Source organism: Podarcis melisellensis (assembly GCF_964234715.1).
Source record: "Podarcis melisellensis genome assembly, chromosome: 3".
NCBI classification, from domain to species: domain Eukaryota; kingdom Metazoa; phylum Chordata; class Lepidosauria; order Squamata; family Lacertidae; genus Podarcis; species Podarcis melisellensis.
Genome location: NC_138530.1, coordinates 4,858,751 through 4,874,295, shown reverse-complemented (window position 1 = coordinate 4,874,295; position 15,545 = coordinate 4,858,751). Strand labels below are relative to the sequence as shown.

General features: G+C 45.5%; 1 protein-coding gene across 2 annotated transcripts in view; it reads right to left on the bottom strand.

The window, feature by feature from the left end:
* MSRA (methionine sulfoxide reductase A) overlaps window positions 1–15,545 on the bottom strand; it is a 199,987-nt gene that overhangs the window by 52,173 nt on the left and 132,269 nt on the right. For both annotated transcript variants that reach the window (XM_081904414.1, XM_081904415.1), the window contains one exon: window positions 15,236–15,342. In XM_081904414.1, the coding sequence (XP_081760540.1) occupies window positions 15,236–15,342 (107 nt within the window). The remainder of the gene's footprint in view (window positions 1–15,235; window positions 15,343–15,545) is intronic.

Here is a 15,545-nt window from a genome sequence, read left to right as displayed (position 1 = left end):
CTGAAGAAGGTATCTGAAGGTATCGTGCATGCACACGAAAGCTTATACCCAGAACAAACTTAGTTGGTCTCTAAGATGCTACTGGACAATTTATTTATATTCCTAAGGGTTGAGCAATGATTGACAGATGACATAGTTGGAAGCATGGAACATGCAGACTTGCAGAAAGTATCCCTTTTCACCATGAACCACACTCTGCATGTACTCATTCTGTGTGGAGCTCTCGGAGGAGCAGCAAGGCTGAGAATATATGCAGAGGCACCTGCCTACGGATCTTTGACACTCTTCTGCCTTCCTCTCCTGAAGGATAAACAAGAGAAGAAATAACAGATCTCGAGTTCGCTGCACACAGGCCTACCAGCTCAGCATCACTTCAGAGCGCCTCAGAGGACTGAATGGTCCTCCACAAACAAAACAAAACAAAAATCCCTGCATATGAAACACACATGGACCCACAAAATCTGGAACGCCACAAAAATGGTGGGCAGGAAACCTTCTTCTTGACAGGCTGGTTTTCTACAGGCAGGAAGTTTTGGACATGGCGTCTCACTTCATTACATGAACCTTCGCCTGTAGCCTGAAGAGGGGAATCCCAGACACAGATCTGACATTTCTGCAAGAACTAGACCTTTGTGACACCATCTTTCTCAGCGTTTAGGGTGTGTGTGGGTGTGTTTGTGTGTGTGTGTGTGTGTGGAAGTCTCTGTTGGGGGCAAGGAAGCAAAAGCTGACAAGGTAGGTGCTGAGGATGATTACTTGGGTGTACAGGGCAAACAACTTTGTTGTTGTTTAGTCATTCAGTCAGGTCTGACTCTTCGTGACCCCCTGGACCAGAGCACGCCAGGCACTCCGGTCTTCCACTGCCTCCCGCAGTTTGGTCAAACTCATGCTGGTAGCTTTGCGAACACTGTCCAACCATCTCGTCCTCTGTCGTCCCCTTCTCCTTGTGCCCTCCATCTTTCCCAACATCAGGGTCTTTTCCAGGGAGTCTTCTCTTCGCATGAGGTGGCCAAATTATTGGAGCCTCAGCTTCAGGATCTGTCCTTCCCGTGAGCACCCAGGGCTGGTTTCCTTCAGAATGGAGAGGTTTGATCTTCTTGCAGTCCACGGGACTCTCAAGAGTCTCCTCCAGCACCAGAATTCAAAAGCATCAATTCTTTGGCGATCAGCCTTCTTTATGGTCTAGCTCTCACTTCCATACATCACTAAGGTAGGTCATAGTCAAAACAAAAAAAATTCCTTCCAGTAGCACCTTAAAGACCAACTATGTTAGTTCTTGGTATGAGCTTTCGTGTGCATGCACACTTCTTCAGAACGGTAGGTCATAAACACTCCTAAATCATTTACAGGGATGGGCTTCAAGTATCTGCATTGTATTTTTAATTGAACTGAGATTGCACATTTTATCAACCCAAAAAACTATAGTTGAATTAAAGTGATGTACAATAATATCACCAGCAGATGGCTGCAGCTACAGCTTTACTATATGTCTCTAGCAGTGGTGCAACACTATTATAAGGTACCGGAAGCAAATGTTCAAGGAATAACAGGAGCTGGATTTTTGCATAGGCCACAAGTTCTCCTTTTAAGTGACACAAGAAAGTATGTTAAAAACAACAACAACCCCAAAGCCAATCACACAAAAAGACAGATTGTTTGGAATTTGTTAACTGCTGCCCAAATGATTAGTGCAAAGAACTGGGAAAATAACAACAATCAATCTGCTGAGGAATGGTGTAAGAATTTGGAATACTTTACTAACAAGAAAGCTTACTGCTGTTACTCAGATACATTTAAGAAGGCAACGTCCCATAAATGCATTTTGAGGTGCAGAGAATGGCAAGCATTCATAGCTTTTTGCACCCTGGACGCGGGTGGCGCTGTGGGTTAAACCACAGAGCCTAGGACTTGCCGATCAGAAGGTTGGCAGTTCGAATCCCAGTGACGGGGTCAGCTCCCGTTGTCCGGTCCCTGCTCCTTCCAACCTAGCAGTTCGAAAGCACATCAAAGTGCAAGTAGATAAATAGGTACCACTCTGGCGGGAAGGTAAACAGCGTTTTCGTGCGCTGCTCTGGTTCGCCAGAAGCGGCTTAGTCATGCTGGCCACAGGACCCGGAAGCTGTACGCTGGCTCCCTTGGCCAATAAAGTGAGATGAGCGTCGCAACCCCAGAGTCGGCCACGACTGGACCTAATGGTCAGGGGTCCCTTTACCTTTACCTTTTTAAGATCCTGGAAAAAGAATCTGATCATGTACATCATTTATGTTCTATTATTTACAAATCCAGAGAGAAATTGGGTGTTTTGCTATATATCTGTGAGAGTGTTATTAACTGCAATACTCAGTATACATCATTACAATTAAGAAACCAAGGTGATGTTGCATGAAAGGAGAAACCGGTGATTTGTTTTCCAAAACAGCCGTTTTTCATTAACCACTATAAGGCTAGAATTTTAGGAAAATGTCACAGAAGTTATGGAGTGGGAGCCTGTGGACAAATGGCTTTGATTTCAGGACACAGTTGTTCACTTTGGTAAATCTACAGAAAGGGGGAGCTGGGCATTGATTTTTCTAGCATTGACGGGGATTTAGCTGAAAAACCCAGTTACTGGGCAACTTTGGTTTATTCCTAGCTGCTGCAGCAAAATAAAAGGGCCGCTTCTTATTTCATTTAAACAACAATGACCAAGTATGTCTCTCGCTTACCCTGCTCATCAATCCGTTCTTGGAGACTTGCATCTTATGCTCTTCTTTTTATCCTTGCGTGTGAACATCGTGGGGGTGTGGGAGGATAACATAAAAGCAAAGACACTGGCAGTGATCTGGGTGTTTGGGTGATGCGGGTGCCCAGCTGACTTCAAGCAAAAGTCGCTCCATTTACAACGATGTTCCAAGGCACCGTTAATGCTTTGATGGATCACACCAAAGAGAACCAAAATAATTCCTAGGCATCGGGCAGAGACTTTAACATGCAGGAGGGCAAGCGCTAGAAAGCTCAGGAAAGAGGACGAGGCAGACAATGGAGACATATAGCTTTAAAGAAACAAAAATTGAGATTTCTTTTTCAGCCTTGCTGGTGGGGAGATGTAGTGGAGGCTGTGCTCTTTTCTACGGACCATGCTTCAAATGCCTCCAAAGAGCTCCCTCGGAAATTTTCTCCACATGTGGTGGTTGTGTCACAAGGTGAAGACTTTTGGGGAGAGTGTGCCTAATGAGTTAAAAAAGATATTTAAGAGTTAAGAATTTGGGTGTCATCTTCGACACCTCCTTTTCCATGGAGGCACAGATTGCAGCTATAACAAAGGCAGCATTTTTTCATCTCCGCCAAGCTAAGCAGTTGGCTCCTTACCTCTCTCGCCCTGACCTAGCCACTGTGATCCACGTGATGGTCACCTCCAGACTTGATTATTGTAACTCGCTCTACGTGGGGCTGCCCTTGAGACGCACCCAGAAACTCCAGCAGGTGCAGAATGCAAGGCTCCTTACGGGGTCCTTGCCGTAGGATCACATTCACCCGGTGCTATACCAGCTGCACTGGCTCCCGGTGGAGTACAGGATCAGGTTTAAGGTGCTGGTTTTAACCTTTAAAGCCCTATACGGCCTAGGACCCTCATACCTACTCCTGGTATGTCGCACGGAGGAACTTAGGGTCTTCAAACAAAAACATCTTGAAGGTCCTGGGCCACAGAGAGGTTAGGCTGGCCTCAACTAGAGCCAGGGCTTTTTCGGCTGTGGCCCCGATCTGGTGGAACACTCTGTCACAAGAGACCAGGGCCCTGCGGGACTTGACGTCTTTCTGAAGGGCCTTCAAGACAGAGCTGTTCCACCTGGCCTTTGGCCAAGGCATAGCCTGACCCCCTTCTTCTGTAATCCTCACAGAACTCTAGCCCAATGGTTGCCATCAATTTGATTTGAATTAATTTTATAATGAAATGATTTTAGAATGTTGTATTATTTTATTGTTGTTAGCCGCCCTGAGCCCAGCTTCGGCTGGGGAGGGCGGGATATAAATAAAATTTATTATTATTTATAATTATTATTATTATTTAGGTTCACCTTTTATAAAAAAAAAACCAAACAGAAGCATTTTTGCTAGGAATGGTTGGAGAGGACATTAAAAAGGAAGATCAGAAATTCTTCCTGTATGCCACAACAGCAGGAAGACTACTCTTTGCACAGAGATGGAAACAACAGGATATTCCAACAATTGAAGAACGGCAACATAAAGTATCAGCGTATGCGGACATGGCAAGGCTAACTGGAAGAATCTGACAGCAGGACGATGAGAAATTCCAAAAAGAATGTTCCAAATTTATGGTATACTTAGAGAAAACTGTACGTAATAAAGACACTCACAGGACTGAAATAAAACTCATAACGTTTCTTGTTAATTCGGATAAGATATAGATTTAAAGGAGAATAATATTGTTAAGCTGTCTTGTGTTTAAGATATTTGGAAAAAATAATAAAAATTATTGGGGAAAACAAAAACAAAGAGCTCCCTCAATCTGCCAGTGTTGGATGTGATTCTTCTCTTTCCATTGCCAAGAACACGGTTGGTCCTTGCAGCTCTGGGATTCCTTGAGCAACAAGGCCACGTCAGTAATGAGCAGAGAGCCTGTGGTTCGCGTTACGCTTGCACGTTGCAAATGAGAAGTTTCACAAGAGGTTAAGGCACCTCTCACGGCAGCCATTCGTGGGCACCCTGCTCATGTCAACCGCCTTCCCCTCGTTCCATAGGGGGCAGCTAGCTACCAAACACATCATCCAATTTGCCAGCACAAATTGCGCCAAAAACACTCTCCCCTCGCGTTGCGTGGTGGCATTCAGAAAGGTTAGTTCTGCTCCTGGCAAGCAGGCGAGATGCCCCCATTTAACCAACAGCTGGAAGAAGCCATGAGCTTTTGGCGGGGAGCGGAAAAGCAGGTTTTGTTCAGCCATTTAGTTGTATCCGACTCTTCGTGACCCCATGGACCAGAGCACCCCAGGCCCTCCGGTCTTCCACTGCCTCCCGCAGTTTGGTCAAACTCATGCTGGTAGCTTCGAGAACACTGTCCCACCATCTCGTCCTCTGTCGTCCCCTTCTCCTTGTGCCCTCCATCTTTCCCAACATCAGGGTCTTTTCCAGGGAGTCTTCTCTTCTCATGAGGTGGCCAAAGGATTGGAGTCTTAGCTTCAGGATCTGCCCTTCCAGTGAGCACTCAGGGCTGATTTCCTTCAGAATGGATCGGTTTGAACTTCTTGCAGTCCATGGGACTCTAAAGAGTCTCCTCCAGCACCATAATTCAAAAGCATTAATTCTTCGGCGATCAGCCTTCTTTATGGTCCAGCTCTCACTTCCATACATCGGAGAAGCAGGTACCGTGATCATAAAGCAAAGTAGGCCCCGTCCACGTACAGAGGTCCTCTAAGGTAATTATGCTACAACTGGGGCTCCATTTCCCTGGTGCACCTAGTCTGCAGCATACTTAGACTAATGCTTAATGCAGCTCTTATCATTTGTTGTGTGCTCAAGGGAAATGGGAGCTGAACTCCCAATCATTCATCATTCTAGAGAGTGCCTCATTAAACTAAACAATCCAATAAAAAACAAAGTCAGATAAGATACAGCTGAAGTTCTTCAGAATCAGTTTATCTCTTAGTAGATTTTATTGTGGAGAGGAGGATTGAGGATGGATTTGCTCGTCTCCCAGGGCCTGAATTTGGAAGGTGAGGAAAAATACACTGCAGAGAGAATCAAATGTATTATTTCAAGCTAGAAAAGTTGGATTCTTCGAGGGCTGTTTAAGATTGGCCTGGGTATCATGGACCCAGGATTCTTCCAACTGACTTGATCAGAAGTAACTATGCGCATCTGTAGTGACAGGGAAGGGGTGCAGAATCTGACCCCTGAGCAAGGCACGCCGGTGACTAAAATGGCAAAGGTCTGATGCTTGCAAAAATGGCAAAAAAAAAAAAATGGAAATACTTAACCAATTTAAAATGGCATTGACGTCTGATAAAGAAAGGGTTTCTGTTTGAGAGTGATCCCTGCTTGCACTCTCAGAAGAGGCCTTAAAAACAAAAATCCAATGGGACAATGGCTTGGAAAGGAAGGAAGGAAGGAAGGAAGGAAGGAAGGAAGGAAGGAAGGAAGGAAGGAATCTTTGTAATGAGGTAATGTTTTTCAAAATTACGGGATATATGTTTTCCTGGGGTCCTTGGTATGGAAGACAGGAGTGCCTGGCGTGCTCTGGTCCAGGGGGTCACGAAGAGTCGGACACGACTAAACGACTAAACAACAACAACAATGTTCCTACTGCAGCAAAGCTCTTTGCAGTGCTTCATATTAGGATCATAAGGCGAGCCCTGCTGCATCAGAATAAAAGGGCCAAAGAGATCCCTATATTGAGATGTGTGTCTGCTCACAACTGCAGCAATTAGTGTTGAGGTTGTGGGACCAGGGGCTGAGCTGGAGAGAAATAAGCCTCAGGTTTTCATAACGCTATTGCAAACATTAGCATTGTCATGGGCATGCGCACTGTGCCTTGACCAGAGCCGTTCCAAACTCACAGGCTGAATAAGTCGATTGCCCTGAAACAAACCATCTAATTAAAAAAAAAAAGTCACATTAGCTAGGTGCTATATTTCTTGGCAGCAATGACAAACCTAGACAGCATCTTAAAAAGTAGAGACATCACCTTGCCAACAAAGGTCCGTATAGTAAAAGCTATGGTTTTCCCAGTAGTGATGTATGGAAGTAAAAGCTGGACCATAAAGAAGGCTGATTGCCGAAGAATTGATGCTTTTGAATTATGGTGCTGGAGGAGACTCTTGAGAGTCCCACGGGCTGCAAGAAGATCAAACCTATCCATTCTGAAGGAAATGAGCCCTGAGTGCTCACTGGAAGGACAGATTCTGAAGCTGAGACTCCAATACTTTGGCCACCTCATGAGAAGAGAAGACTCCCTGGAAAAGACCCTGATGTTGGGAAAGATGGAGGGCACAAGGAGAAGGGGACAACAGAGGACGAGATGGTGGGACAGTGTTCTCGAAGCTACTGATATGAGTTTGACCAAACTGGGGGAGGCAGTGAAAGACAGGAGTGCCTGGCGTGCTCTGGTCCATGGGGTCACGAAGAGGCGGACACGACTAAACGACTAAACAACAACATATTTCTTGGCATTGCTAATACAGCTATGAATTTATAACATGACTCTGGGCATGTACAAAGTGCTTTCCCCCTCCCTGCTTAGCAGAGCTGGAAAAAGCTGAAGCAGTTGCGCGCCTGCATGCTGGAAAACCAAGGCTGGTGCTTAGGAGTCTGAAACATTTATTTTTAAACAGAATGTGTGAGAGACGGAAGGAGGCAGAAAGAGAGAGAGAGACGAGGGCACGGATCAAAGGAGAACCGAGTTTAAAATTAAATCTGGTCCAGGTGCAGAATGGCCCTCTCGGTCCCTCAATTGTCATAGCAATTCTGATGACAGCTGTGCTGTAAATGGAAGTTAATTATAATATCTGAGGCCTGTCATCTGCATTTCCGCCGTTTGAACTGGCAGGAGGAAAGGCCCCCACGCGCAACTGCATCCCAAGCAGTTCAAAAGGAAACGCAGGGAGATGTTAAACAAAAGGAGCCCACCGCTCTCGCACTTCCCAGCTTGACGACTGTCCTTTGGCGACACACGCACTCGAGGGTCAAGATAATGGCCTTGACCGGCAGGGGACCAGGGTGGGTGGGGAGGGGAGGGGGCTCTCGAGAGCGCGAGCCAGGCAGGGTGCGCAGCTGGCCGCTCAAGTGACCTCTTGGGTGATGCCCTTCTTTGACATTGCCTGTTAATGCGTCCCGGGCGAAGGGTTGATGGGAAACAATGGCAGGCAGGCACCCTGCGCAGGCAACCCTTGACACGGCGGGCCTTTTCTTCCTCCTTTTGAGGATGCAGCCAATGGGCACGTTCCCCAGGCTGGCTGCCATGGCAACCACACTGCAGCTCGGTAGCACATTCGAGGCCTCACGTGAAAGAAGATGAATGTGCTGCACGGAAAGGGGGGGGGCAGCAAGGAGGCGAGGAAGGAGGCCGAGAGGCAGGTGATCGCGCTCAGAATCATACATTCCCACCAGGGGGAGCGAGTCCTTTTTAAAGTGCAAAGATGGACCATTTCCATTTTTTAAAGGGTCCCAGGCCATCACCACTGTACACAAACACACCACATATGTAACACACCATATATACACACACACACACACACACACACACAACATATATACAGTGGTACCTCGGGTTACATATGCTTCAAGTTACATACGCTTCCGGTTACAGATTCTGCTAACCCAGAAATATTACCTCAGAACTTTGCTTCAGCATGAGAACAGAAATCGTGCTCCAGCGATAGCAGGAGGCCCCATTAGCTAAAGTGATGCTTCAGGTTAAGAACAGATCTCCGGAACGAATTAAGTACGTAACCAGAGGTACCACTGTAACACACTATCCATCTATCTATCTATCTATCTATCTATCTATCTATCTATCTATCTATATTGCATGTTATATTTTATATATATGTTAAGGTTGCTATATTTCAAAAAGGGGAAATCGGGACACAAAAGTTGAGGCTTTGGCCAAGTTTTTGTGGCCAAAGTTGTTGATCCCAGACGCTGTATATGTGTGTACACATGTGTACACACACACACACACACACTGCATTCTTCTCCATTACAGACCTGAATGATTGTTGTTTTAAAACCAAATGCAACTCTGACCCAATGTTTTGGGAAGATGGGGAAGAATGCCTTCCTGCACAGAGAATCTCTTTTCTCTCTCTAGCGATTTGCACAGGAAATTAATGATACATGAACCCCGAATTCATTGCACTGGAATCCCAAAGAAAAGACCCCCCTGAAATGTCTGTACAATTGAAGAAATCCACATTTAACTACCTATCCTACAAAGTTATCACTCAGACTTTTATCATTTATGTAAGTGGTGATAATGGAGTTACACCAGTCGTCGCTGCTCAAATAAGAACAGCTGCTGTCTGAACACTACAAATAGTAATCATTTTTGCCAGACCTCAGGCACAGCGTCTACGAAGTTTCATTTGCACCAGGTCTGACCAGTGCTTAGTTCCTATACCTGCAGCCTGGACAGGGCTCACACCCGAAACATGTAGTATACTAATGAAGAAACAGGTCCCTTGACCATGTGCGTAGTAGTCAGCCCAGTGGGCAAGGACATGGGCCTTTCAGGATGGAGTGTGTGGATTTCAGGTAAGCTTCCATACCTTATACTTGTAAATAAAGCGCTGTCTGAAAGTAACAGCAGCAGCAACAGGGATATACTTACATTCCATTCTTCAACTAAACCTATCTAGAGAAATGAGTAATCAGCTCATCACAATTAAGCCACTCTACCTGTCTTGAACAAGCCAATAAACTGAAACTAAGAAACAAAGCTATATTTGCAAACCAGGTGTTAGATTTTTGAAGAAATGCATAACAAAAATTCAAAAGTAAAGGGGTCCATGGCTTGGCTATTAATAAGTACGGGTCCTGGGTAATTAGCTAACTGGGAACCACTGAACTAACTGATTGATGGAAATAAACTCACAAAAACCTCCAGGCAACAGCTATCTCTCCTTGAAGATAGAGAAGGAAGAGTGACTTTAACTCAATAGCCAAATAAACATCACTACTCATTGTTCAATTTATGCTTCTGCATTATAGTTAATACACCATGGCCAAAATGTTTTCAAACATTTATACATATGCCCTTCAGTCTCAGCCACTATTAATGTGACAAACGTTGTGTACAGGCCTCATCACCAACCCCTCTACAAGTTTAGTTCCCTGTGCTGGATTTGTGAGTAAAACTAATGAGCAGCTGAGCTTTTATAAAAAGCGTACAGGTGTTTTCTCCTTGGTTCCTGCTTTCCAATAGACAACAAATGGAGATACATTATAGGCCGTAAAATGGAAGCTGAGAGCATCAGACATGTGCATCAGATGGCAGGAGGGGTATGTGCTAGCCTGCAAAAATTGTGATAAAAGGGTTGGGAGAAGGCGTTGAAACGTATTAAAGATTCCCACACAAGCTCAGGTACAGCAGTGGATCCATATGGGCAACAGACAAAAAAAACTCCCCAAGTTTGAGCATCCTAGACCCAAGCACACCTCCCGTTTTTAACTAGGCTCTGTTTGGGGTAATTCCCAGTGCTGAGCTGCTTTCTGCAGAGCAAGGTTTAAAAAGCAATTTGTTGTTTTCTGCTGGGAATGGCCCTTGAAAAAGGATGGCGTGCCTGTGCTCTTCCTCTGCTGGTTCCTGTGGACCAGGGAGTATTGTCAGGATTCATTCTTGATCTTGTTTGAGTGTGCCAGTTTCGGTAGTGTTTGACTTTGGTGCTCAGAACCAGCCCTACCCTACAGGACTCACAGCTTTCCAGCTGCCCTACATTTTTAAAGCACATCTGCTGGCAGATCTGATCTCCAGCTGTAATAAGGAACTCTGTGTTCCTGCCTTCTCTTGCTCTGGAATGTTTCCCTGGATTTGAGACCTACCTGGACTTTGGATTTCTACTGGGACCCACTGGCCTACCGCTCTGAATTTACTTCCTTTCTGAATTTTTGCTGCTTTGACCAAGTTCTGCACTCTGTGGGGCCTTGATCCTGTAAGAAGCATTGGCTCTCGCTAATACGCAATAGCCTATGTAAGGAAAGGGAGCACATACCGATGTGGCTACTGAGAAAAAGGCAACTTCAGCCAATATAGGAAGGCACAAATGTGAGCTGCTTCATTTGACTGCGCTGCAGTCATGTCTCAAGGCCACCAGAGGGCAATGAAATAAACCAGGTTCTCCCGTGGTCATAATTCTGAATTTCAACATCTTACAGCAGGCAAGTCAATTACAGCAGCTTTCCCCTTTGCTGCAATAAAATGCCATTGAATAATGTGGATGTTTATTTGCTGTGGCAGTTGATACTTAACACCAATTTGCACATTTGGAAGAGATAATGACAAGTTTGGAGGGGCGCGGGAGGGGGGAGGGGGGAGAGATGATCACACAAGATATAATTAAACAATTGCAATAGTAAGAAATGATTACACCAACACAGAAACAGGGCAGGTGATGCCCGATAGTTGCACAGAGAGATAAATGGGCTATTTAGCATCAGCAACAACTGCAGAGTCAAATATATTAATGCGGATTCGAGGCAAATGTCTGTTTTGGAGCACACCGTGCAAGTGTCCAGAGCCATGAAGTGCAATATTCCTGGCACACCACCACACGTACCAGAACCAGCTAAGGACCTAGCCTATCCGTGGCATCCCTTGGGCTAAGAGATTGTAGGGCTCTGCACCCAGTTGACATGTCCCTTCTGTGACTGGTCAGAGTAGAGGCAAAAGAGCCTTGCTGAGAAACAGGTGACCCTGGACGGGATCTGCTGCAATGGATCTTACAATTCTATTGGTGGATGGAGCAGATCAGAAGGCTTTCTAGGGGTCAGAGATTACTTGAACTACCCTGGCCTACCATAGGGACGGAGGGGGATTTTATTCGATCTGCATGTTCAAACAAACTAACCTAAATCACACCTTCCAGACTAACACACAGACTGGAATACAATTGTCTTTGGATTTTGCTCTTCTCCAAATGTTATGATACAGATTTTAGCTCTAAAATGTATCCAAATGCATTAAAAGAAATACACGCTCTATGATAAACTATGTTTAGAAATGAATGCATTGACCTAAAGTAGTCCTTAATCAAAATGTTGTGATAACATATATATTCAAGTAACGTCTAAATACAAACTTGCATACTTAAAAAGAAAAGAAAAAAGCAGAATGAAAAAGCACGTGTGAAATCAACCGAGACCAGAAACAGACTGGCCCTTAGCCTATTTATGGGTGCCTTTACTGCTTTCATTCTATTTTGCATGTCGTAAAGTTTATGATATACTTTATGGAAGTGTGGTTTATGTACAGTATATTTCAATAAATAAAATAAAATAAGTTTCTTTAGATGCTTCCTTGATGGTATGGCTCTGCAATTCTCTTCTTCAGCCAGAGCTGGGCAGTGTCACAAAGTCTGAATTGCTGCCTGACACCCTTTGTGTCCCATGTTCAGAACCAGCTGCGGGCTTGAGTCCAGGCAATGACCTCTGCGGGAATATTTGCAAGCTCCTCCAGCCCACCTTCCCAGCCAAAAACATCTAATACTGAGAAAAGCAGGTATAACATGCTGATTGGCAATTTACTTATCCCCACTGACTCAGTCCACAAGGCAGATAAGGAATACACAAAAGCAACTGCCCCAGATTTTCCAGGGCATGCTTGTTGCACCACAGAAGGACAGTGAGAGAAATCCCCACCCCAGCACTCCTTATGACTTAAGCCCTAAGCAGAGGCTTAACACCCACATCTGCTAAAGCGGTCTCTAGTTCACAAAATCTTATGCTATAATAATACTGGTTATCCTTTAATGTGCCACAAGCCTCTTGGTTCTTTTTCTGCTGCAACTGACTCTCTTTGCCTGGAAGTTGCTCGCTGAAAATTACAGCTAAACGACACTAAATTGCACCCTTCATTCACTGAGATTGCAGAAAGATTATTTAACATACTGTATATTAAATATCTAAGGCTGCAATTCCATATGTACTGAAGCCCCGATAGGGCTCATTTTTTTCCAGAAGACACTACACATTACCTAAATTAAGGACAATATTGTCCCAAGAACAGATAAACATGTTTCATTTAAACTTCCTATGAATAATTCCACTGACTTGATCTTTCAAGAAACATCTGTGCTGATAAGCAGGAAAAATGGCAAAGAAAGGGGAACCGCCGAATTAAAATGCAAGAATATTAGCACGGGAGAAAGCAAGGGAGCAGCCTGGAGTAAGGCGAAAAGGAGAACAATGAGGTATACATGGAATAAGTAGTAAAATGAACCACTCCAGAGATAAAGAGACACTGAGAAAGAGTCTGGTGAGTATGTTTGGAACAGCCTCACCTCTTTCAGTTCATCAAAAGCCTCTTCAGTCTCCTCCTTTAAGGAAGTCAAATATGCATGGGGTACAGTCTCTCTTGAGACTGTATCATCTTGAGCTGCAAGTAGGGAGCGACTGTGTTGAATGTACCCGTGTGTACAACCCCCTACCCCACCCCAAACCTTTGCCTGTGGAAAGGTATCCTATCAGTAAGGAGGAAAGGGAAGCAAAGGACTGGCTAGAGGCATAGAGACCCTCACAAATCAGGCTGCCATCCCTGATTAGAGGGCCAACGCTTGCGTGGTCGCGCGGTCACGTCTGACCTCCTATCAGTCAGACACAGGCCAGTACTTATCCATCCAAGTTGGCAGCCCAAAACAGACAGACAATGACAGGACTGCCAGCTCCAGGCTGAGCACACCAGGAGGGGAGCTGCAGACACTGAACCTCAGCTTGTGGGAGCAATGAAGGGAGTCAAACCTGCCAGCTTAAAATCTGCTTAACCCTTCACAGGACACAGCTGACAATCTGTGCCAAGCAATCCTAAATCTATAGGTCTGGTACTGCACTGTCCTGTCCCCCTCGACCCATCCTCACCCTCTCCGTTTGGCATTCATCATGGCAAATTTCTGGAGGTGATGAAGTCCTGTCAACTTTCTCCAGGACTGAAATCAAATAACAGCACTTAGAGCAAGAATGCCAAGAACATAACTAGAACTACCCACAGCCCTCTGGGGAGGAAAGCTACACTGTAAACCCAAGTTTCAATGATTGCCAGCTGACAAAGAGAGCAAATCCAATATGTTTGGAGGTGAGAAGTCAGAGGTAGAGCATATGCTTTGCAGGAGAAGGTCTCGGGTGTGCAAGGATGATGCTTTTGCGTGCTTAATATGTAAGGAAGTGACCAACTTACCAATTGCCAGTCACTCTTGAGGGCTTTACACCTTAAGAAGAGCTTGCAGGATCAGGCCAATGGCCCATCTGGTTCAGTATCCTATTCTCGCAACAGGCAACCAGATGCCTATGGGACTTCCGAAAGCTGGATCTGAGCACAACAGCACTCTCCCTACCTGCGATTCCCAACCACCTTCCAAGATAAAGGTAAAGGGACCCCTGACCATTAGGTCTAGTCGTGGCCGACTCTGGGGTTGTGGCGCTCATCTGGCTTTATTGGCCAAGGGAGCCGGTGTACAGCTTCCGGGTCATGTGGCCAGCATGACTAAGCCACTGCTAGCGAACCAGATCAGCGCACAGAAACGCTGTTTACCTTCCTGCCGGAGCGGTACTTATTTATTTACTTGCACTTTGACATGCTTTCAAACTGCTAGGTTGGCAGGAGCAGGGACCGAGCAACGGGAGCTCACCCCGTCGCGGGGATTCGAACCGCCGACCTTCTGATCGGCAAGTCCTAGGCTCTGTGGTCTAACCCACAGCGCCACCCTCGTCCCAAACCTTCCAAGATACCTCCTGGTAATCAAGAGCTCCTTGATGTAAGCCCATGTCTGACTACAGAGCTGGAAACTGACATACTGTTGAAGTATCTCTCTCTAGTGCATTGTTCAAACTGTTTCTAGGCTTCTTTAGAAGCTTATCAGGGGTTCCTCCGGGAAAAGATCATTAATGAAGGCTTGGGTTGACATGGACCAATGGTAAAGCCCAAGAGGTTTGGCCAGTGCTCTGTGCAAACAGCAAGGGCACTGCTGAATGGGACTCTGAATCTGACACAGGTTCCTCGAGAAATGGATAGACTCAGTGGCAAGCAAACAGATAAGGAAAGGGCTCCCTCGGGGGAGGAATATGAAAAGCATTGCTCTGGTGCTGAGTTCTTTTTGACTATGACTGCCAAAAGCGTTAAGAAAAAAAGGATAATGCCGGCAGATTTAAATGCAGAAGAAGAAGCTGCAGCAGTATAAACCAATGTCATGCAAACCCCAGATGTTCCAAGAGGGAGCGATGGCAACATCAGCATGGAGTTCACGGTTCAGAGTGATGAATTCTCTCTTCTGCTAGGTGCGACACCATGAAACAAGGATAGTGAGGCCAAAAGGATCTCTCATGTGAGTGCACTAATAGCCAGGCAGGAAACCCAACAGGGAGCTAGTCTCCAGGAAGGCTGGAAAACTCACGCTGGTACTTAGAACTCTGCGAAACTTTGCAGCAAAGCACAGCCTGATGGCTAAAAAGTTGATGATGGAATTTCCACCCAAAGGCCGGATGCTTGTGGGGGATCTGAAAGTCCCCCTCACTGTTAAGTTCTACTCAGCCTTACCTTTTGGTAATCTTCTTTGGATCTCAAAGCAGCCTCCATCTGTTCTGGGGAAAACGTGTAGATGGCAGACCGATACTGTGTGCCGAAATCATTCCCCTGCCTCATCCCTAAGATTAAAGAAGAAAAAGAAGAGGAAGGTGTGGGTGGCTCAGTTCTACATCCCAGAGGGTGAAAATATAACCAAGTAATCTAATGTTAATGTTGTCCTGCCATAGGATTAGAAAAACAAGCCCTCCGCGTGTTGTACGCCCACAGTTGACATTTTTATCAAGTATTTGCCTTTTGCTTAACCAGAAGTGAATGCATATTA